Source organism: Heloderma suspectum, chromosome 17 (genome assembly GCF_057233095.1).
Source record: "Heloderma suspectum isolate Gila_16-S chromosome 17, 16-S_ref, whole genome shotgun sequence".
Classification (NCBI taxonomy): Eukaryota; Metazoa; Chordata; class Lepidosauria; order Squamata; family Helodermatidae; genus Heloderma; species Heloderma suspectum.
In genome coordinates, this window is record NC_139474.1 from 12895850 (window position 1) to 12916340 (window position 20491).

Below are 20491 nucleotides of genomic sequence, written 5' to 3' on the forward strand. Positions count from 1 at the left end.
CTCCTCCCCTGATTTAGAAAAAAAAATATTAAGTCAACATATGCTAGCAAGACCTCAGCAATTACAGCGAAAGAAGTTACACAGGCTGCAAAGTGCTTTTGTGCTCATGTGCAGTTCATCAGTGCGAACGCACACCAGAGGCAAGATGCATCCATTCGGCCAGTCGCACACAGTTGCAATCCTATACATGCCTACTCAGTGGAGCTTACTCCCAGATGTAAGTCGGCCTAGCAGCCTCCCCTAACCTGGCAGCCTTCCAGATGTGTCAAAGTACCCTAACCTGGCAGCCTTCCAGATGTGTCAAAGTACAGCTCCCATAATCCCCAGCCCACATGCTCCTAAAAAGCCAAACGAGGGAGAATGATTTACTAGCAAGAGATCCCAGGAAACGGGCAACTGGAGATGATGCCGTAAGACACTTCGGTGCTTTTCAGGCAGCTGCGGTATGATGTTGCAGAGGGCCGCGTTCAGTGCCCTCAGACAGCAAAAGGGCCTCTCACTCTTCAAAATGCCATGCCCTCCATCTTCTATGGTGGGAGAGAGGCCTCTAAGGCACCATGCTAGCTAGACCTGATGTTTGTCCCATGGCTTCCTCTTGCGTGGTTGATTTTAATTCTTGGCACTGATGGGAGCTCACCTCCCATTGCAAATGCCAGGCATGCATGGGCGGTGGGGAATTCTGATCGGGGCTGTGGTGGGGGCAGGACCAGCATGAAGGTGAGCATGGTTGGGCACCAACCGAGGGCCCACACCCAAGAGGGGCCCAACGGGAAGAGCCCCCTGGCGTTGTTCCTCCACCACAACCTGCTTATTCACCTGCCTCGCTCTGGCCCAGACGATGGTGGTGGTGAGAAGGAGCAGAGATGCCATGGCCTGCTTGCTCCCCGGCTCTGCCTACCCAGCAAGCAAGCGGGAGCCAGGATGAGGAGCGAGAGCAACTGGGGCCAACGGTGGGGAGAAGGTGGACTCTGCACCTTGGATGGCTCCTTGAGAATTCTGGCTGGTTCTGACTGAAACCTGGAGCAGATTCACCGCCCCACTGACATCAGAGCCCCCAGCCGCCAGTGGCTGAAGTAAGTGAAGTAATAAATACACGTGTATAGAGGAGGGGGGTGAGCGTAAGACTGAGGTAGGTGAAGTAATTAACGTTCCCATCGAAAGAATGTGAAGTCCAGAGCCTAAAATTATCTAAAACCGCACCACCGGATTCGGTCTCTCCTTCACACACACGCGCAACACTGTTTTGAGAGAATAGACCAAAATGGCTGCTTCCAGTGGAGGCTGGTGGCTCCTGTTCCAGTGGGGCAGTGCCTTCGCTCTGGGTTTCAGGCAGAACCAGTCAGAACTCTGAAGGAGCTATTCAAGGTGCGGAACCAATTTTCCCTCCTTGAGCCGACCTTTCACACACCCGAGTTCTGAGTTTGTGCTGCTGAAAGATGGAGCGAGGGCCAGAGGCTTCCACACAGGGGTGTCAACCCGCTTTCAGCCCATGGGCCGAAATGAATTTCAGAGAAACTCTTGGGGGCCACACCCACATGGTGGGCAGGGCCTAAGGCAAAAGGGATGGGGAGAGAATACCCCAAATAACCAGCACATTTTAGCTTGAAGCTCTCACTGCCTGTAACTAAGCCTTAGGAGAGGAGTTTCAACCTTTTAGAATGGTGAAAAACTGCAGGGAACCTGGGAAACCGTCAAATAATCAGCAGCCTGGAGAAAGGAGGTGTGGCATCTGGAGAATCCCAGAGGGCCAGATTTGAAACAGGATTAGGCCTTTTTCAAAGAGCAAAAATAACTCCAAAGTTATTTTGCCATGATGATTAAGTTGTTGTTGTTCAGTCGTTCAGTCGTGTCCGACTCTTCGTGACCCCATGGACCATAGCACGCCAGGCCTTCCTGTCCTGCGCTCTCTCCCGGAGTGCGCTCAAGTCCATATTCATTGCATCCGTGATGCTATCTAGCCATCTCATCCTCTGCCGTCCCCTTCTCCTTTTGCCTTCAGTCTTTCCCAGCATCAGGGTCTTTTCCAGAGAGTTTTCTCTTCGCATTAGGTGGCCAAAATATTTGAGCTTCAGCTTCAGTATCTGTCCTTCCAATGAGCACTCAGGGTTGATTTCCTTTAGGATAGACTGATTTGACCTCCTTGCAGTCCAGGGCACTCGTAAGAGTCTTCTCCAGCACCACAGTTCGAAAGCATCAATTCTTCGGCGCTCAGCCTTCCTTATAGTCCAGCTCTCACAGCCATACATTACTACTGGGAAAACCATAGCTTTGATTAGACGGACCTTTGTCAGCAAGGTGATGTCTCTGCTTCTTACTATGCTGTCTAGGTTGGCCATAGCTTTCCTCCCAAGGAGCAAGCGTCTTTTAATTTCATGGCTACAGTCACCGTCTGCGGTGATCTTGGAGCCCAAGAAAGTAAAATCTGTCACTGCTTCCATTTCTTCCCCTTCTATATGCCAGGAAGTGATGGGGCCAGATGCCATGATCTTCGTTTTTTTAATGTTGAGTTTCAAACCAGCTTTTGCACTCTCCTCTTTCACCCTCAACATGAGGCTCTTGAGATCCTCTTTGCTTTCTGCCATTAGGGTGGTATCGTCTGCATATCGGAGGTTGTTGATAATTCTCCCAGCAATCTTAATTCCGACCTCTGATTCATCCAACACGGCGTTTCTCATGATGTACTCTGCATATAAGTTAAATAAGCAGGGTGACAATATGCAGCCTTGTCGTACTCCTTTCCCAATTTTGAACCACTCGGTTGTTCCGTGTCTGGTTCTTACTGTTGCTTCTTGACCCTCGTACAGGTTTCTCAGGAGACAGGTAAGGTGGTCTGGTACTTCCATCACTTTACGAATTTGCCACAGTTTGTTGTGATCCACACAATCAAAGGCTTTAGCGTAGTCAATGAAGCAGAAATAGACGTTTTTCTGGAATTCTCTTGCTTTCTCCATGATCCAGCGAAAGTTGGCAATTTGATCTCTACTTCCTCTGCCTCTTCGAAACCCAGCTTGTACTTCCGGTAGTTCTCGGTTCGCATACTGCTGAAGCCTAGCTTGTAGGATTTTGAGCATCACCTTGCTGGCATGTGAAATGAGCGCAATTGTGCGGTAGTTTGAACACTCTTTGGCGTTGCCCTTCTTTGGAATTGGAATGTAAACTGACCTTTTCCAGTCTTGCGGCCATTGTTGAGTGTTCCAAATTTGTTGGCATATTGAATGCAGCACTTTAACAGCATCATCTTTTAGGATTTTAAATAGCTCAGCTGGAATACTGTCATCTCCGTTAGCTTTGTTGTTACTAATGCTTCCTAAGGCGCACTTGACTTCACTCTCGAGGATATCTGGCTCAAGTTCAGTGACCGCACTATCATGGCTATCAGGGACATTAAGGTCTTTCCTGTAAAGTTCTTCTGTGTATTCTTGCCACCTCTTCTTAATCTCATCTGCATCTGTTAGGTCCCTGCCTTCTTTGTCCTTTATCATGCCCGTCTTTGCACAAAACGTTCCCTTGAGATCTCCGATTTTCTTGAAGAGATCTCTAGTCTTTCCCATTCTGTTGTTTTCCTCGATTTCTTTGCATTGTTCATTTAAGAAGGCCTTCTTGTCTCTCCTTGCTATTCTCTGGAACTCTGCATTCAGTTGGATATATCTTCCCCTTTCTCCCTTGCTTTTCGCTTCCCTTCTTAATAAAAAATAATTAAGTAAATGTACAGAGGCAGCATCACCCTTGAATAGCGATACACAGATTTTGTTAAATCCGTTTTATCTGTATTTCATGGATTGTCTGGTGTCTTCTGTTCTATTCTCTGCTCATTGACAGAATTGAATTTGTCTCAATTTCCTGAGCTTGCGTTCACATTGTGAAGTGCGTATTTGTACTCTTGTGCAAATGCGCAAATCTCCCCAAAATGCGCAAATTCCCCCAAAATGCACACACACACCCCAAATGTGCATTTTCATGCTTTGGCCTATGAAGGTGATGGGCGTTTTCAGTTAGTCATTTCCTTAATTTTTTGTAGTTTTGTACAACTAAATTTGAGTACAATTAAAAAGTAAAAAGCCGGTCTGCGAGTCCATGGAATCAGCACGACCTGGAAAACGCCTGTCCACTGAGGAATCCGCAGGTCAGACTCACAGAAATCCAGTCTCATTTGTATCCGTTGCAAATTTCTCCAAGATCCCTTGAGTACGAGTTGTGGTAGGGGAGCAACAACAGGAGAGAGCTACTCCTGCCTTCAACACCCTCTTTGGGGACTTCCCGGAGGGAGCTGGTGTGCCACTGAAGAAAGCAGGGTGGTGGACTAGAAGAACCTTTGGTTGTTTCCACCAGGCTATTCTTAGGTTTACAGCCATGATAGCTAGGAATGAAACCTCCATCTCTGAATCCCAGCTGCTAGCAATCAGCCACTAGAGGAAGGGGCTCTCGGTTTTTCAAGCCCTGCTTGTAGTAACAGGGCTGGAAATAGTTCCAACAGGTCTATTCTTATATGTTATTACTACTCGTGACCGAGGTAGAACCTCCATGCTTGGCAGCAGTCTATTGCTCACATCTTTTCTTGAGGATAAGCTTTCAAGGGACACGGGGAAACCAAACGATGCCTTCAAACTGGAGCATGGTCACCCCCATGTGTCTGAGCTATGGACTGCAGCTAGCCATATAAAACGGGAGCAAAAATAATAAATACTCTGGCAAATCTCAACAGCACCACAGGCTTTTACAACAGATTTTTTAAGCTACAGATTTATTTATTTTTTTAAAAATCAGGGATTAATCAAGGACAAAAGAGGATGGCACGTTGCATAAAATGTGCATAATGCTAACATATGTGCTTGTGCGCGTTGGACAAGAATTACTATCATTGGAACAGAAATGCAACACATTTCGCCCTAGTGGGAAGGAAGACGGTGACCATCTGACCTGTGTTCCCACCTGTTCTGCATGCCAGGTGCTGCTACCTGTGGGTGAGCAAGTTAAAGGCCCTCACTGCTCTCCCATCTTAGAGTTCTTTATTCATTAAACCGGACTTGGACTTCAAAGAGTGTCCTCTAATATACCTAGCTTCAAAAAGTCCATGTCTTCAACAACAAAAAAGACAATGTTTCTTTAAAAAAGAAGACATTTTAATGCAGGCTTATGGTTGTTAAGTTGTCTTGTTTTCTGAGCTAGGTTTTTAACTGGCGGGTACAGTTTATTTCTTGTCTCTTTTTAATGGGTGTGTTTAAATGCATTTTTAACTAATGGGCTGAAAAGGACATGGTGACATTTTAATTCTGTCACATTTTATCTCTGTGTTGTTACTGTTAGCCACCTTGAGCAGTAGCTTTAGTGGAAAAGCAGGATATACATCAAAGAGGGGCGCAATCCTATGCATGTTTAGACAGAAAAAAAGTCCTACAGCTCCCAGCATTCCCCAGCCAACATGGCTGGCTGGGGAATGCTGGGAGTTGTAGGACTCTTTTTTCTCTAAACGCACATAGGATTGTGCACTAAATCAATAAGTAGAGGACTGTGGTCTGTAAAGTAGGGCACATGGCCACCTACCTTTCTGCCAAATTTCTCAGCTTCCTTCCGCAAAGGGCAGGAATCTTGTGGCCCTCTGGATGTTTTTGGACTACAGATCCCATCATAGCATTGGCTATGCTAGCTGGTGCTGCTGGGAGTTTGAGATCTACATCATCTGGAAGACCACAGGTTGCCACTCCAGCCATTTCACTACACCATTTCATTTCTTTACCATTTTATCCTGCCCTTCCTCCAAGGAACTCAGTTTGCTGTCTTTTTGTTTTTTTACCACTAGGGGCAACCTTTGCATATTCTGCCACAAGCCCAGATACCATGGGTAGGGTGTCCTGTTCTTTAAAATAACAATGTTTAATATGGTGTTTTATTTCTTTTATATTTTTATCTATCTTTTGTTGTTCACCGCTCTGGAATCTGTTTCAATCTGGAGCAGTATTTAAATGGTGTAAATAAATAAATGGTGTAAATTAATAAATAAATGCACGAGCATTTGTTTTGCTTCCATTTTGACTCGACTTTGCCCCATTCGCACCTCTGAACGCAATCAGAAAGGCGAGCGTATTTTGCAGGGAGGGGAAAGCTCACAAATCCCTGAACTTGTGTTCGTGTTCGGAAAATGCGCACGTTTTTAAAGAGCATTAAAAACATTTTTTTCCTGCTTTAGTCTATGTGGGGAAAGTGCGCACTTGGGTACACACTTTTTTAAAAATGTGCACTTTTCCCATGCAAGCAAAATGAAAGCCAGATCTCCGCAATTTCGGAATCTCAGAAATACTGAACGTTCTGGACTCTCCCATCCATAACTATGCGCCATCTCCAATTATGCTTCAAGTTCCTTTTCCCTCTTCCAAGTTTCTTCTGCACTTGGCAAAGAGATGTAGAGAGCAGCAGGGTTGAACACACAAAGTTGCAGTTGGCTAAGTCAAATCTTCGGATGAGAATTGTTGCTGGATGGAGGGGCCATAGCTCAGTGGTAGAGCACCAACTTTGCACACAAAAGGTCCCAGGTTCAGTTCTGGGCATCTCCAGGTAGAGCTGGAAATATTCCTGCCTGAAACCGTGGAGCAGCTTTTCCCCTTATACAAATCTATGGTGCGGCTGCACTTGGAATACTGTGTACAGTTCTGGTCACCGTACCTAAGAAAGGATATTGTAGAGTTGGAGAAAGTGCAGAAAGGGGCAACTCAGATGATCAAGGGGCTGGAGCAGCTCCCCTGTGAGGAAAGGCTGCAAAAGCTGGGACTGTTTAGCTTGGAGAAAAGGTGAGTGAGGGGACATGACAGAGGTGTACAAACTGATACCTGGTGTGGAGAAAGTGGAGAGGGAAACGTTTTTCTCCCTCTCTCATCATGCTAGAATGCTGTGGGGTCCTCCCAAGAAGCTGACTGGTGGGAGATGCAGGACAGATGAAAGGATGGACTTCTTCACACAGCGCAGAGTTCGACGAACCCTTGGTCTGCTCCAGCACGGCTCTTATGTTCTCCTTGAGGTGCCCGAGACTCATGTTCATAATTTGTTCAAAACAGAGTAGCATGCGAACCCTCTGAAATTTAAACAGCCTTTGAAAGATATTCTGGAAGGTGCCCTCTAGAAGTGTTGTTAGTATGCGGACAAGGGCAGAGGAGTTCTCTGGGTGTCACTCCCTGCCCCCCGCCCCGTTGCTAGAACAGGGGCGGACGAAGTGTGAGGCCCAAGGGGCACCTGGTGGTTGTCCCTGCCAATGCTTTACATTATAGCAAATACTTTTATTTTTGTCTCACTCAATAGAGGAGTAGTGAGGAGGGACTAAATTACCTCTGGGGTACCTTCCAACCCTAAAACTCTTTGATTCCATGAGGTGAGCTCTCATGGCCTTCTGATTCCTTCGCAACCAAACTGTCATAGCAACAATATATATATATAGATACAAGATTGTTTTGCTGCCCATTTCCTTCCTAAACTTCAGAACATCGACGCTCTTTTCTTCCTCTCTGGTCCCCACAAGGGTGTTCTAACTTCTCCTAAAGCCAGCCATGTTGCAATCAGTTAGTTCCCCAAAAAGCAGCCTGAGAATAGAGAATCGTCTCTGGTTTTTCTTCAGAGACAGGCAAAGCGGGAGGGTGGGACCGGGTGGAGGCGAAGGCCTGATAGCTGCTTGCACTCAGAAAAAAAAAAAACCAGTCAGGCGTTTGCTAAGGGGAAATGCATGCAAATTGGGGAGACCAGAGTGGAAAAACAACCCCCCCAAAGAAAAGACTGTTTGCAGAATAGCTGAAGGAAATCTACATTAGAGGGAGGGGGAGGGTTTGGTGGTTCTCTCTGGCTTTGGGCGATGAGACGCAGGTTTTGAAGAGCACTCTCCAAATACTAGCAGGGGAAACCGTCTCTTCGTACTAACCGTTGTAAAGACTGTGTCGCGCTGTTCCCATCAGGCCTTTTGCCTTGGCAATGGCAATACCGCTGCATTACTGCTTATTGTGGGTCTGCTGCTGCACCTTTTTTATTATTAAAAGAAAGGTCATGGAATGCTTTACCGCCCCCCCCCCCCCCCCAACACAGAAAGCCACCTTAGATTGTTGGACTGGGACTGGGGAAACCCGGGCTGTAGTCCCCACACTCAGCCATGAAACTCACTGGATGACTTTGGGCCAGTCACTGACTCTCAGCCTAACCTAACTTACCAGGTGGTTGTGAAGATTAAAAAATGACCCCAGCACACATTAGCAGGAAACAAATGGCCCTGTGAAAGTGTGCGTGGGGCGGGGGACAGGGACATTTTCAGACCAGCTGTAGTTTCAGATCTTTAGCTAGGGATGCCAGGGATCAAATCTGGAATCTTTAGCATACAGTGCACATGCTCTAACATGGGGTTACAGCTCTTCTAAAGTAAGGTTCTAGTCCTCATGATTCTGAGGAAGGACTGATTTAAATAGGAACATAGGAAGCTGCCTTATACAGAGACAGAGTCCCGAGATTGAACCTGGGGCCTTTTGCAAATCAAGTGTTCAGCCACTGAGAGATGACCCTTCCCCACCAAATTAAGTAAGATTTCAGTCCTCACGGTTCTGAATAAAGGCTTGCTTTCTTAAATAGGAAGCTGCCCTATACTGAGTCAGACTGTTGGCCTGTCTGGCTCAATATTACTCAGTCTTAGTGGCAGGCTTTCCCAACCTGGTGCCCTCCCTGTTTGGACTACAACTCCCATCAGCTCTAAGCAGCATGGCCAAGGGTGGGCATTGTTGCTAACCACACTATGCATCCTGGTCACGTGACGCAGCAGATTGGCATAATTACCCTTGGTAGCGTGGTGTGTTCTGTCATGCGAACCTGGCCAGGATGGTCTGTTGCTGTGGTTAACAAGCCGCACAGAATCTATGGGCTGTTTTAGAGATAATAGAGAGACAGAGATAATAGAGAGACACAGAGATACAGAGATAATACAGAGATGGAGACAAACAAAGAGATAAAGATAGACAAAGGGAAAGACAAACAGAGGAAGGAGAGACAGACAGAAACAGACAACAGAGAGACAGATAGAAAGAGACAGACAGACAGACAGACAGAGGAGAGAGAAACTGACAGAGACAGAAAAGGACATAGACAACAGAGACATAAATGGGGATAATACAGAGACAGAGATAAAGAAATAGAGACAAAGGGAGAGACAGAGAAAAGAGAGAAATAGATAGAAACGGACAACAGAAACAGAGATAGAGATAGAAAGAGAAAGACAGAGAAAGAAAGAGAGAAACACACACACACCCATACACACACACACACAGACCAAGACAGGCAGACACAGAGAGATGGACAGAGAGTCAGAGACAGATAGCAAGGGAGACAGAGTTTTGTACGTGGACCAGAAACTACAGTACTTCTAGGCATACATATTTGTATATTGTGTTCTTCTCACTACAGGTAGTAGAAAATAATTCAGGAGAGATTCCAAGAAATAGTTACAGAGTTCCTGGTCAAACTGGGACCACTGGAGTGTTATGAAGACTTGTGGGATTCACTGCTACGAGATAGGGCAAGAGCCGCTGGTTTAGATGGCTTTCAAAGGGGATTAGAGAAATTTATGGAGGAAAGAATTCAGGGGCTGCTCGTCATGGCAGCTATATGCTGCCTCCAAGAAGTCATGTTGCCTCTCAATCCCAGTGGCTGGGAAGGGGCGAGTGCCCTCGTGCCCTGCTTGTGGGCTTCCCAGAAGCATCTGGGTTGGACAGTGTGGGAGACAGGATGTTGTACTAACTGGGCTTTTGCTCTGATCCATCCAGCACAGTTCCTATGATTGTTGGAAGAGAACCTCCGTATCTGGAGGCAGTATACCTCTCTGTGCTGAATGCTGAACTAGATAGAACTTTGGTCTGATCCAGCAAGGCTCTTTTTACACTCTTACAAATTTTATTTGATTTTATGTATTAATTTTATTTTATTTATTAAATAAATCAGAGGCGGTAAACCTCAGGACTGTGGGCCAAATCTGGCTCACCTGGGGTCCAAATCCAGCCCTCCTACTCCTTCCCCTACATGTGCAGTCTTGCGTGCACATGCACACCCCACCCCTCCAGGGCATCTCAGGAATGCCCTTGGAGGATCTCACGCATCTTTGCGCCAGCATTCCTGCTGGCTTCAATCCAGATCCCTTGCAACAGGGAGAGACCCCAACTAGGGCTGCTTCCAGGCTCGGGGGAGGAGGGGGAGCTCCTAGTGCTAGCCAGTGGTGGCTGGTGTTCCTTGAGGCTGGTGGGGCGTAAAACAGGGCAGATGCTCAAATTCTATGAAGATTGCCGGAGGAGTACAGGAGAAGAGCATGTGTGGCACTTGGGAGCAGAGCAGCACATGGACCTGGTTGTGGGGGGATGTCTCTGACCACTGTGTGTGTGTGTGGGGGGGGGAGAAGCAGAGGGTCATTGCTCCATTTGCCCCAAATATAGAGACACCTCTGGTACCAATCAACAGGCATCGTGCCGTGATTCCATCTTTCCCTCCATTAGAGAAATTAGAAATTCCCTAACTGAATTTCTGCAGTAAGGAAAATTACAGAAGAAGCAGAAGAAAAGCACAGGAAGGTTACCACTGGAAGATGTTGCCATCTGGACCTCCCAATAAAATCCCATTAAAAAGGCAGGGCAATAGCCCAATAAAAGCCTCCTCTGGAAGCACCCTAAATCTGTCTCCACCTGCCTGTGGTTTTCCTGCGGCAGGATCGCTCTCTGTGGGGACAGCCCCAAAGTTCTCTTTATAACCTCGCTGACTCAATTTTAGATCCATTTGAGATTAGGAGGAACCTTTCGGTGTGCCTAGTAAGCTCTGTGGCCAGGTCTGACAAAGGCAAAGCTATTAATAGGCACAAAAGCCCCTGTTTTGCAACACGCAGGGTAATCGCAGGTGCGTAACCGATTCCTACCCATTGCGATCATCATGCTGTTCTAGTGAGCGTGTGTGTGTGTGTGGGGGGATTAAACCACAGCATCTGCATAGGAAATTGGAAAAGTGATGAGAAACAATACTGGGTGGAAAAATGTTCTACTACTGATTAAATCAGAGATTTTGACAGTGACAGAGGATGAATACAGAATTGGTTCCAGACTATAGAACTGATCCAGAATGCAGCCAGTGGTGCAGCTAGTTAACTTTAGCCCCTGGACTTAATGGTCTCACAGGGGGCACTTTTAGACAGCTATGTGTATTCCTTCAAAATCGTGAAGCACACCATTAACAATTCTAACTATACCCAACCACCATTCTGTGCTTTACAACTGCTTAGGTATTCCTGATACATTTGAGCAAAATATCAAAAGAGAGTTTGCCGACCCTGATTTTAAAAGCAGAAAGAAAAATGCACTGAGCATGTGCGGTTTTGCATCGATACTCATTTCAGTCGTAGCACTATCATGACTACAGGAATACAATGGTGTTTGCTTCGGCTGCTAAACACATTTACTTCAGAGTAAGCACTATTTTTTTTGGAGAAAGGGATAACATGTTTTAAAAATAAAAATAATAAAATCAACATCTGTGACCACAGACATGTCCAGCCAGCTGATGGATTGACCTGCAGGTCCCAATGTATGTCGCTGGGAAATCCGGTTCTTTTTTATACTCGACGGAGTTACCCAGCATGTACAACTTGATTTCTGTTTGCAAGCTGAACTGCAGGCTTTCCCCAAAAGTCTGGAAAACGTTTTTGCATGTTTACCTCACCCCAAGTTCTGCAATTTGCACAAATTACGGCTGAATTTGTGCAAATTGTGGAACCTGGTGGGGGGGATGTGCAAAATGCCTGGTCAATCTGTGCCCTGGCCTAACTTGCTGCAGACCAAGTAAGGTGCTGCAGCGAGAACCGAAACAAAGTCTGGCGTGCTGAGCCTAGGAAAACTCATCGAACCCGTCAAAAATATCAGCCTGCCCACGCTTTACAGTCAGCAAAAGAGGCCCTTCTCAATTTGCCCACCTGTGAGAGCAGTTAGGTGGGTGATAGCACATGAGGGGGCATTCTCCACAGTGGCACCACAACTCTGGAATAACTTGCCATTGGGGGTCCGTCAGGCCCCATCATTGCAGGCTTTTAAGAAAGCCTTGAGAACATATTATTTTACTCTGGCCGTCTCCTAACATGATTGCTGTTGTTGCTGTTTGTAATTGCTGGTTTTGTGGGTGGTTCTGTTGCTGTTTTTATGGTGTTTTTAATAGCTCTTCTTATTATACTGGTTCTATGTGTTTTATTGCTGTGCACCGCCATGGGAGGGCTTCTGCCCTGAAAGGCGGCCCAGAAATATTTTAAATAAATAAATGAAATAAAGAACCCTAGAAGCTGAGGGGCCGCGGTTGCCCATCAACAGGTAATACCCAGACAGTGGTCAGAGCATGTGCACAGGTCACAGTCTTCCCCATTACGGGGCAATGCTTCGCTCTTCTCTTCAAATGATTGTTATTTCTAACGTTGCATCTAAACGTGTATAAAAGAGCCCATGCAAATCCTATGCAAACCGTCATTCTCTCTCGCCCCTCTTCAGGAGGTGTAGCTCGGAGGCAGAGTACCGGCGTTGCATGGAGAAAGGCCCCAAGTTCAATCCCTGGCATTTCCAGATAGGATGAGGAAATATTCCCGCCTGAAACCCCGGAGAGCCGCTGCCAGTCAGTGTTCCCTAAGTTCTTATTTAAATCAGTGCTATATTCAGAAGAACCATGAGAATGAGAATCTTCCCAGTTTTTATTCAGAACCACAGGGACTAGAATCCTTCCCTGTTTTTATTCAGAACCATGGGGACTAGAATCTTTCCCTGTTTGTATTAAAAAAAACACAAGGACTAGAATCTTGCCCTGTTTGTATTCAGAACCATGGGGACTAGAATCGGTAAAGGCTTGTATAGAGTCTTTGTATAAGTATACTTGTACTTGTATGTGTCCAACCTTGGGTGACATGGCTATAATTGCTACAGATTTAATGAGGAAGGAAAGATTAGTTCTTGACTGAACAGGACCGTGGTCTGGCAAATAGAAGGAACAGCAGGAAGGAGAAAGGTACCTAGTTGTCTCTCCAGATATTGTTGTAGAAGAGTGTGTGCCATTCAATTGCCTGATAATGAGTGGGCCAGATTCATACCTTGAGGACTAGAATCTTACTTCTTTTTAGGAGAAGGGCTATAACTCAGTGGCAGAGCATAGGAGAGATGGACCAAGGGTAGAACACTGGGGAGGGGGTCCACTGGGCTAGATGGACCAAGGGGTCTGACTTAATATAAGGCAGCTGCCGATGTATTTCTACACGCCAAGCAGGGTGCACCACCCCTGAGTGATGGCCCTTCCCTAAATCAGGGCATTGCTGATGCTCAGTAGACAAGACGCACACATGAACAGACCCAGTCCGTTGGCCAGGAAAGCAAATGATGCTTCAGCCCTCAAAACACCCGTGGGGATTTCACTTCCCCCTGAGGAAGACACACGCTTCCTCTGTTGGCTGTTTATCAGCGACAAGAGGCCCAAAAGAAGAACTGGGAGACAGTGGGAAACAGCTGCCTGGACCGATGGTTTCGCCACCAGCGTGCCCCCCCCCCACTGTGAACCTGCCATGCCCCCCCTCTCCCCGCAAGATTGCCCAACGGTTTTCTTCCTCTCCCTTTTTCTCACACGCAAGTGCTACCCACTGACCCTGAGAAGACAGAGAGAGACTCCGCGTGCTCCATGAACCAGAATGCACCCTGGAACTATGGGATTTAATTAATGTGCAAGCATTATCACTGCGACAGACTCAACCTTCACCCCTTCTCATCTTTCTAGAAATATCCTTGAGCAGCGAACCCAGCCAGCCTTGACCCCCAGATGTACATCACTGCACATTCCAGCCTGGCATACCTTCCCTCTTGACTCAGCTTATATGTGAACGAAGCCCTGCAGGGATCACCTGGGGGAAGCGTGACCAGGTCTTCCCAGGCCATTCATTGGTCAGCCTAAATTCTCCTCCCTGGGAACAGCCCAAGCCACACAGAAATACCTTGGCTGTTTGAGATTTTGCTTTGCTTTTCCCGTGGGTGGCAAAGAGTCAAGGCAAAATTCTTCCATGCACTGGAGGCTCAGGGACACACACACACCCACGTAAGCTGCTATGGTGAGTTACTCCTAGGAGCCTGAAAAGTCCGTTTTAGTGAGCTAGGCGGATGTTCAGCTTTATTTTTTTTAAGCAATGAATTATTTCTCAACTTGGCTCTGCTTGGTTCTTTAATAAATAGATGGGGTTGGAGACTGGGGTTGATTTGATTCTCTTGCGTACACTGAGCAACGGCCTACCCATGTACTGGGCTGTTTGGCATAGACGGCTTGCAGCAAGGGTCGACATGGTCAGGCACCTGCTCAGGGCCCACACCCCAACAGGGGCCTGCTGACAAAAGCCCCTTGGACTTGATCCTCCTCTTCTCCACTGCAACCTGCTTATTCACCTGCCTCTCACTCGGGCCCAGACAACAGTGGTGGCAAGAAAGAGGAACAGGAGTTGCCATGGCCGGCTTGCTCCCCGGCTCTCTGCCTGCCAAGCAACCAAATGGGAGCAAAGAGGAGGGGGAGGAGGAGGAGGGAGAGCAGCTGCTGACCATGGTGGTGAGAAGGCCAACTCCCTGAGGGAGGGGGCCCATGGAGGGGGCCTTGTCCAAGGGTCCTCCAAAACCTGGTGCCCTGCATGGCAAACACACTAACCAGGAGATTACGGAAGCTCTGAAGAAGAGGCGTATCCTCTTCCATATATCAAAGCCATCAGCCTGCCTTCTCCTGTGGGCCAGAGAAGGGATATTTTAAAAAGACACTGCCTCCGAGGAATATTGCCCAAAAGGTGTCTTGCAGCCTGTCCTACCTCGCAGGGTGGAGGTGGAGGTATACCGGTTTGTCACAATCACAAACACACGCCCCACTTCTGTACTTTGGCCTCCAACTCCACTTGCAGCAAAATGAGGTGGCAGAGTCCTGGGGCACTAGAGTGACTCTACCACTTCAGTGTATAGGGGAGAGATGCCGTTTTGGAATATGCCCCGCCCCCTGCGCCAACTGTGAAAATAATAACCGCTGCAAATTTTTAAAAAGCTAGGACAACAGCGAGAAAGGGTCTGTCCCCGCCTGCCTCCTGCAGTGCTTGTTTTCTGCTTGTGGGGAGAGCTTAAAAAAAATATCCAAAGGTGCGTTTAAAACCACAACGTGCAGTCTATCGAGAAAGACAGGATGTAAAGAAAACCATTAATACAATTCTAGTGTCCCATAAACTCTTACTACTGATATTTCCCTCTTGTGCATGGTTGGTGACATTTCGGCTACATAAAGATCCACACCTGGAGAATGAGCTCACTATTAGCATATACAGTAGAGGTATAGGATCTCTGGCTTGTGGGCCAGATTTGGCCACCTGGGAACTCGATCCAGCCCCAGATGGCCTCAACTCCTTCCCTCAGTTACTGATGGTTTGGTGGTTTCCTGACTTTTCTGTGGTTTTCCCCCCATTCTGAAAGGTTGAAACGCCTCTCCTAAGACTTAGTTCCTGGCAGGAATTGCTTTGAGCTAAAATACGCTGGTATTTTGGCCCCGCCCCTGTTGCCTTTGGTCCTGCCCCTTTATGCCTTCAGCTCTGCCCACCACTAGAATCTGGGCCCTGAGAGCTTTCCGCCATTGAATTTGGCCCTCGGGCTGAAAGAGGTTTGACACCCCTGGTATAGGGCAAAGATTCACACACACACCCCCCACACACAATAAGTATAAAGGAAAAATAGTAAACTGTGGCGATCAGTGGCCATGAAATTCAAGTCATACAGACTGTAACACTTCTGCGCAAAGCTCAAAGCGTATACAAGACATGCACAGCGAGCATTCACAATAGCAGCAATTGGCAGGAACACAATCTCCCTAGCATTGCTAGGCTAGTTTAATCTAGCAAATTTGGTTCATTTGTAGGGGGTGTGGGTGTGAAAGGAAGCTGTGGTTTCGAGTGAGTCCCAGATGAACAACATCAAACATGCTGACACAGTTCATCAAAAGGAACAAAGAGTCTTGTGGCACCTGAAAGACTAGCAAATTTACTCTGACATAAGCTTTTGTGGACTAAAGCCCACTTCATCGGATGCAGATGGAGTATTATGGAAAGTTTCAGGTTAATATACAGTACATATGGTGGCGGACGGGGGTGGGGGAAAGAATTGTAAACAGTGAGGTCAGAAGGAAATTAAATGCAGAAAGTACTGAGAGTGACAATCACATTATTCAGTAGTAATTCACAGTACATTTGTTGCATCCTGGTACTAGGTACGCCAATTAAACCATGTAGTGTGATTTTTAAAAAATCCTTTATCCTGATTCAGGCCTCTGGTGACAGAATTAAACCTGTTGATGAAGGCTAATTCATCAGTCTGTCACGTCTTTTCATAATGTCCACTGTGTTCTGCCACTGTTTTTTTGAATATTGCCATTTCTGGTCTCTGATTTGCATCCATTCCTTCTTTTCCATACAGACTGGCCTGACAGGAGCATGGCACATATCCCACTGGAAGGCAAGCACGTGAATGCACCCCTATCGCTGTGGGTGATATTATTAGGTCCTGTAATAGTGTTTCCAGAATACGCATGGCGACAGAGCTGAGGTTGTTGCAAGTTCTCTGGCCCCTGTTATTTGTCTCCTTGTTATGGGACTTGTTGTTGCTAGTGAGTAGCTGTTCAGCAGTTACCCAGGGCTGCCAGTCACCCTTTGAAGTTCTTGGGGCAGAGCATGGTCACGTTCTGTCGTAAGCTTGAAGGCACGACCGGACACACTTTTCATCAGTCCTGAGTGTCACACGGCGATTGCCTAAAACTGTGATTTCCAGCCGGTTAGCCCCGGGAACATTCTGACTTGGGAAACAGGCAAGTAAATAAGCCAGTATGCCTGCGATTGCAACACATCATTCCACTGGGTGCTAAGTAGCCCCAATACCATATGCCCTGGGAACCCAAAAGGAGAAGTGAGGCCAGGCGGCTCTGTCCTCACTTGGCTCTCTGAGAGGACATTACAGGGGCCTGAATTTGCAGCTTTCTTTTTTAAAACAAAAACCAATAACCTGAGCAAGTCTCTAGTCCATCTCACTTGTGCAGATGCAAGGAGAAGTGAGCAGGCAGTATCTTACGCAAAGGCTCACTACGAAGAAACAGAATTAAACAACTTTAAACCTATGAAGGCTATTAAAACCTATTAATTATTATTTGGCTGTTTTGCAGTAATCCACTGTCTTTGGGCCCTCTTGTCCTCAAATTTCTGACTACTCAATGCTTAGGAGCATTCACACACACACACACACACACACACACACAGAGTGGCTCAAACGAAGTTGTTTGGCATAGCTTCCCTTGCAAGAATAAACATAGCTTTGAACCTTCTATGAGCCAAGAAGATAAGCACAGAAGAAGAGCCACGCAGGACCAGACCAAAGGCCCATCTAGTCGTCCAGCATTCTGTTCCCACGCCGGCCAACCAGCTGCCTGCAAGCAGGACACGAATGCAATAGCACCTCCAAATTCATCACAGTCTCCTACAGGGTTGATTTGCAAAACATTTGGTCATGTTCCACTTAAGCAGCAAAGAAAGCCCCAGTTGCCAACGTGCACTCAAAGCAAAAAGTAATACCAATTGTCCCACATCATGACCTTTGGAAAGAAAAAAGTGGTAATTCCTGTGCTCTTGTTTTGCAGCAAACAGCCAACGTAACTCTGGGTTTTGTAACATCCGGGAGCAGCAGAGTTCTCCGTGGGGGCAACTCCGCCTCTTGACTGTGGCTATTCGGACTGGGCTGCATGGTGGAAGGAGTGTCTTCCCTGCTTTTCTTGATGCAAAGCACACTGGGTATCGAGCACCTCGCTTTAGCAGAGCCATTTTTGCTCTTGTCTCGCGGCTCAGCAAGAACAGGCCCAGGTTTATTCACATGCTATAACTGGAGGTGATATTCTCTCAAACTGCAATTGTCTGAGGCTCTTTCGTATTATAATTATTGATTACTATTCCAGTCCAGTGAAGAGCTTTGTGGGTTGTGTCACCCCTTTGGGAGAGGGCCCACAAAATGCTGACAGAACCCCTGCTTGGCGTGCAAAAGGTCCCAGGTTCAGTCGCTGGCATCGCATTTCAAAAAAATAAAATTACATAGAAGGTGATGGGAAACCTCTCCATCCAAAGCTATGAAAACATGCTCATTGGAGCAGACAATACTTTGCCAGATGGACTGATGGTCCAACACAGTTGAAGGCAGCTTCTTATTTCATTTGGTCCACATTTTTACCTGGAGCAGCCTGATTCACACTTCCCGTACAAAAATGCAACATTTTAGGGTAAAATGCATACAAAAATGTGAGTTTTAGGGTAAAATGCCTACAAAAGTGCATCTTCTAGGGTAAAATGCATATAAAATATGTCTTTTAGGATAAAATGCATTAAAGAATGCACACTTTGTGGGAAAAATACGTTCAAAATTAAGGTAAATTTTTGTGCAGTTTTTTCTTTAAAAAAATATCCCGCAGGTTGATGTGGAAATGGGACGGAACAGATGTATGGATGAAAACGTGGGAACCCGACTCAGTCTGGAAACAGAACAATCTATCCCTATTATTTATGTAAATGCATCATGGGACTCTATAGCGATTCTCCCTTGGCTTGCAAAACATCATCAACAGTCCTAGGTGCCCAAAGCCACTTCCTCCATCAATTTGCAGCTTTGGAGATGGTGAAGCCTTCCACAGCAGACAATGACCTCCCATAAGGTCACGAAGGAAGCAGGGAGAGCAGCTTCACGGGACAGCTCCCCAAAGGTATTCCATTCTCTGCTCAAGGAGAGATGTAGGCATGCCCCTATGAAGGAGAGTGTGTTGGCGCCTCCAGCCATTTTCTCTGACACCTACTGTGGCAGATGAAACATCGGACCAGACAGAACCTTGTGGGGTCCTCCCCACCTGGACAACAGCGACTTAGATACAGTCACCATGACTGTTGAGTGACAACATCAAGCATCATCTTATGATTCAAGGACATTTTGCTCCTCTCAATGACCAACAGAAGTGCGTTGGATGGTATCTTCCAGATGGTCAAAAGAACATTGGATGCATGAGCCAAGCCCGTGTTTAGTTCTCAATGGTTTGGGGGCAGCCTTGAGATACCCCAACGGTGACCCAGTCAAGAGGCGGGGGGACTTAGCAACACCACGGCAGACAGGTGCCTCTACCTTGCCCCGGTTTGACTCGCTGTTTCTTCTGGGCTTCTGTGCCAGGCCCAGGGACATCGCAATGCCAAGGAGCCTCTAATCCAATGTCTGCTGTTCTACTTGGGCAATAGGAAATAGTCAGCATTAGAAACATCGTACGGGCTGTTATGGTCCAGGATACGGGGGCTATCGACAGAGCTCTCACTGAAGGGTGAGCCTGGAGGGGAGAGCAGCGGGGAGGCACTGAGAGGGGACTCGGGCCCCAAAGGGGCCAAGGAATAGGACGGCACGGCACTGGGCTTCCCTTCTCCGGAAGGCAGAAGCCCCAGTTTTTTCCTGTACCTGGAATGACACAAATGGCCAGCTTCAGGATCAAGGTTTTCCAGACAGGTAGCTGTGCTAGTCTGTCGCAGAAAAAACAACAAAGTATCTTGTGGCACCTTAAAGCAGGGGTGGAACCTCAGGCCCGGGGCCTAAATACAGCCCTCAGAGGTTCCCCAGAAGGCCACTATCTAATTTCGAAATCCCTCCACAAAGAATCAGTTGAGACCTCCAACAAGAGCAACCTGTTCCTGCCATAGCAACCCACTGGGTAGGGAGGAAGAGGGAGTGGGGAGAGCCAGGAGAAAGAAGGGGGCATGAGAGAGAGAGAGAGAGAGAGAGAGAGAGAGAGAGAGAGAGAGCGAGCAGAAAGGGTTGACACAAGAGAGGGAAGAAAAAAGAGTGGCAGGGAGGAAGAGAGGGGAGAGAGAAAGGAGTGTCAGAGAGGGAGCAGAAAGGGTGGGATAACGAGAGGGAAGAGAGAGAAAAGGGTAGCAGGGAGGGGGGAAGAGAAAATGGTGTCAGAAAGAGAGAGGGAGCAGAAAGGGTGGGACAAAGAGGGAAGAGAGAGAAAAGGGCTGCACGGAGGGAGGGGGGAAGCGAAGAGAGTGTCAGAAAGAGAGAGGGAGCAGAAAGGGTGGGACAATGAGAAGGAAGAGAAAGAAAAGGGTGGCAAAGAGAAAGAGGAATGGCAGAGAGAGGGGGAGGGAGGGGGCAGGGAGGGAGGAAAAAGGGGTGGTAGAAAGAGGGAGAGAGAAAGGAGAGTGGCAGAAAGAGAGAAAAGTGGGTAACCCTACCACTTTTGGCTTTGGCACTGTCCACTGCCAGCATGCAGTCCCCACCAGATTACCCCCAAGGGGATCTGGCCCTTGACAGGAAAAAGGTGTCCCCCACCACCATCCTAAACCTACTTGTTCCCTCTGCCACGGCCTGAACACTTTCCCCAAGCTTTTCAAGAACTTCCATCAATCACTATTCAG

General features: G+C 47.2%; 1 protein-coding gene across 1 annotated transcript in view; it reads right to left on the bottom strand.

Moving 5' to 3' along the window:
* Positions 1 to 10632: 10632 nt before the first annotated feature.
* The window catches only part of IL6R (interleukin 6 receptor), a 36787-nt gene continuing 26928 nt past the window's right edge, over positions 10633 to 20491 (bottom strand). Inside the window, exon 10 of the mRNA XM_084824715.1 lies at positions 10633 to 19532. Coding sequence (XP_084680841.1) covers positions 19307 to 19532 — 226 coding nt within the window. The 3' untranslated portion in view covers positions 10633 to 19306. The remainder of the gene's footprint in view (positions 19533 to 20491) is intronic.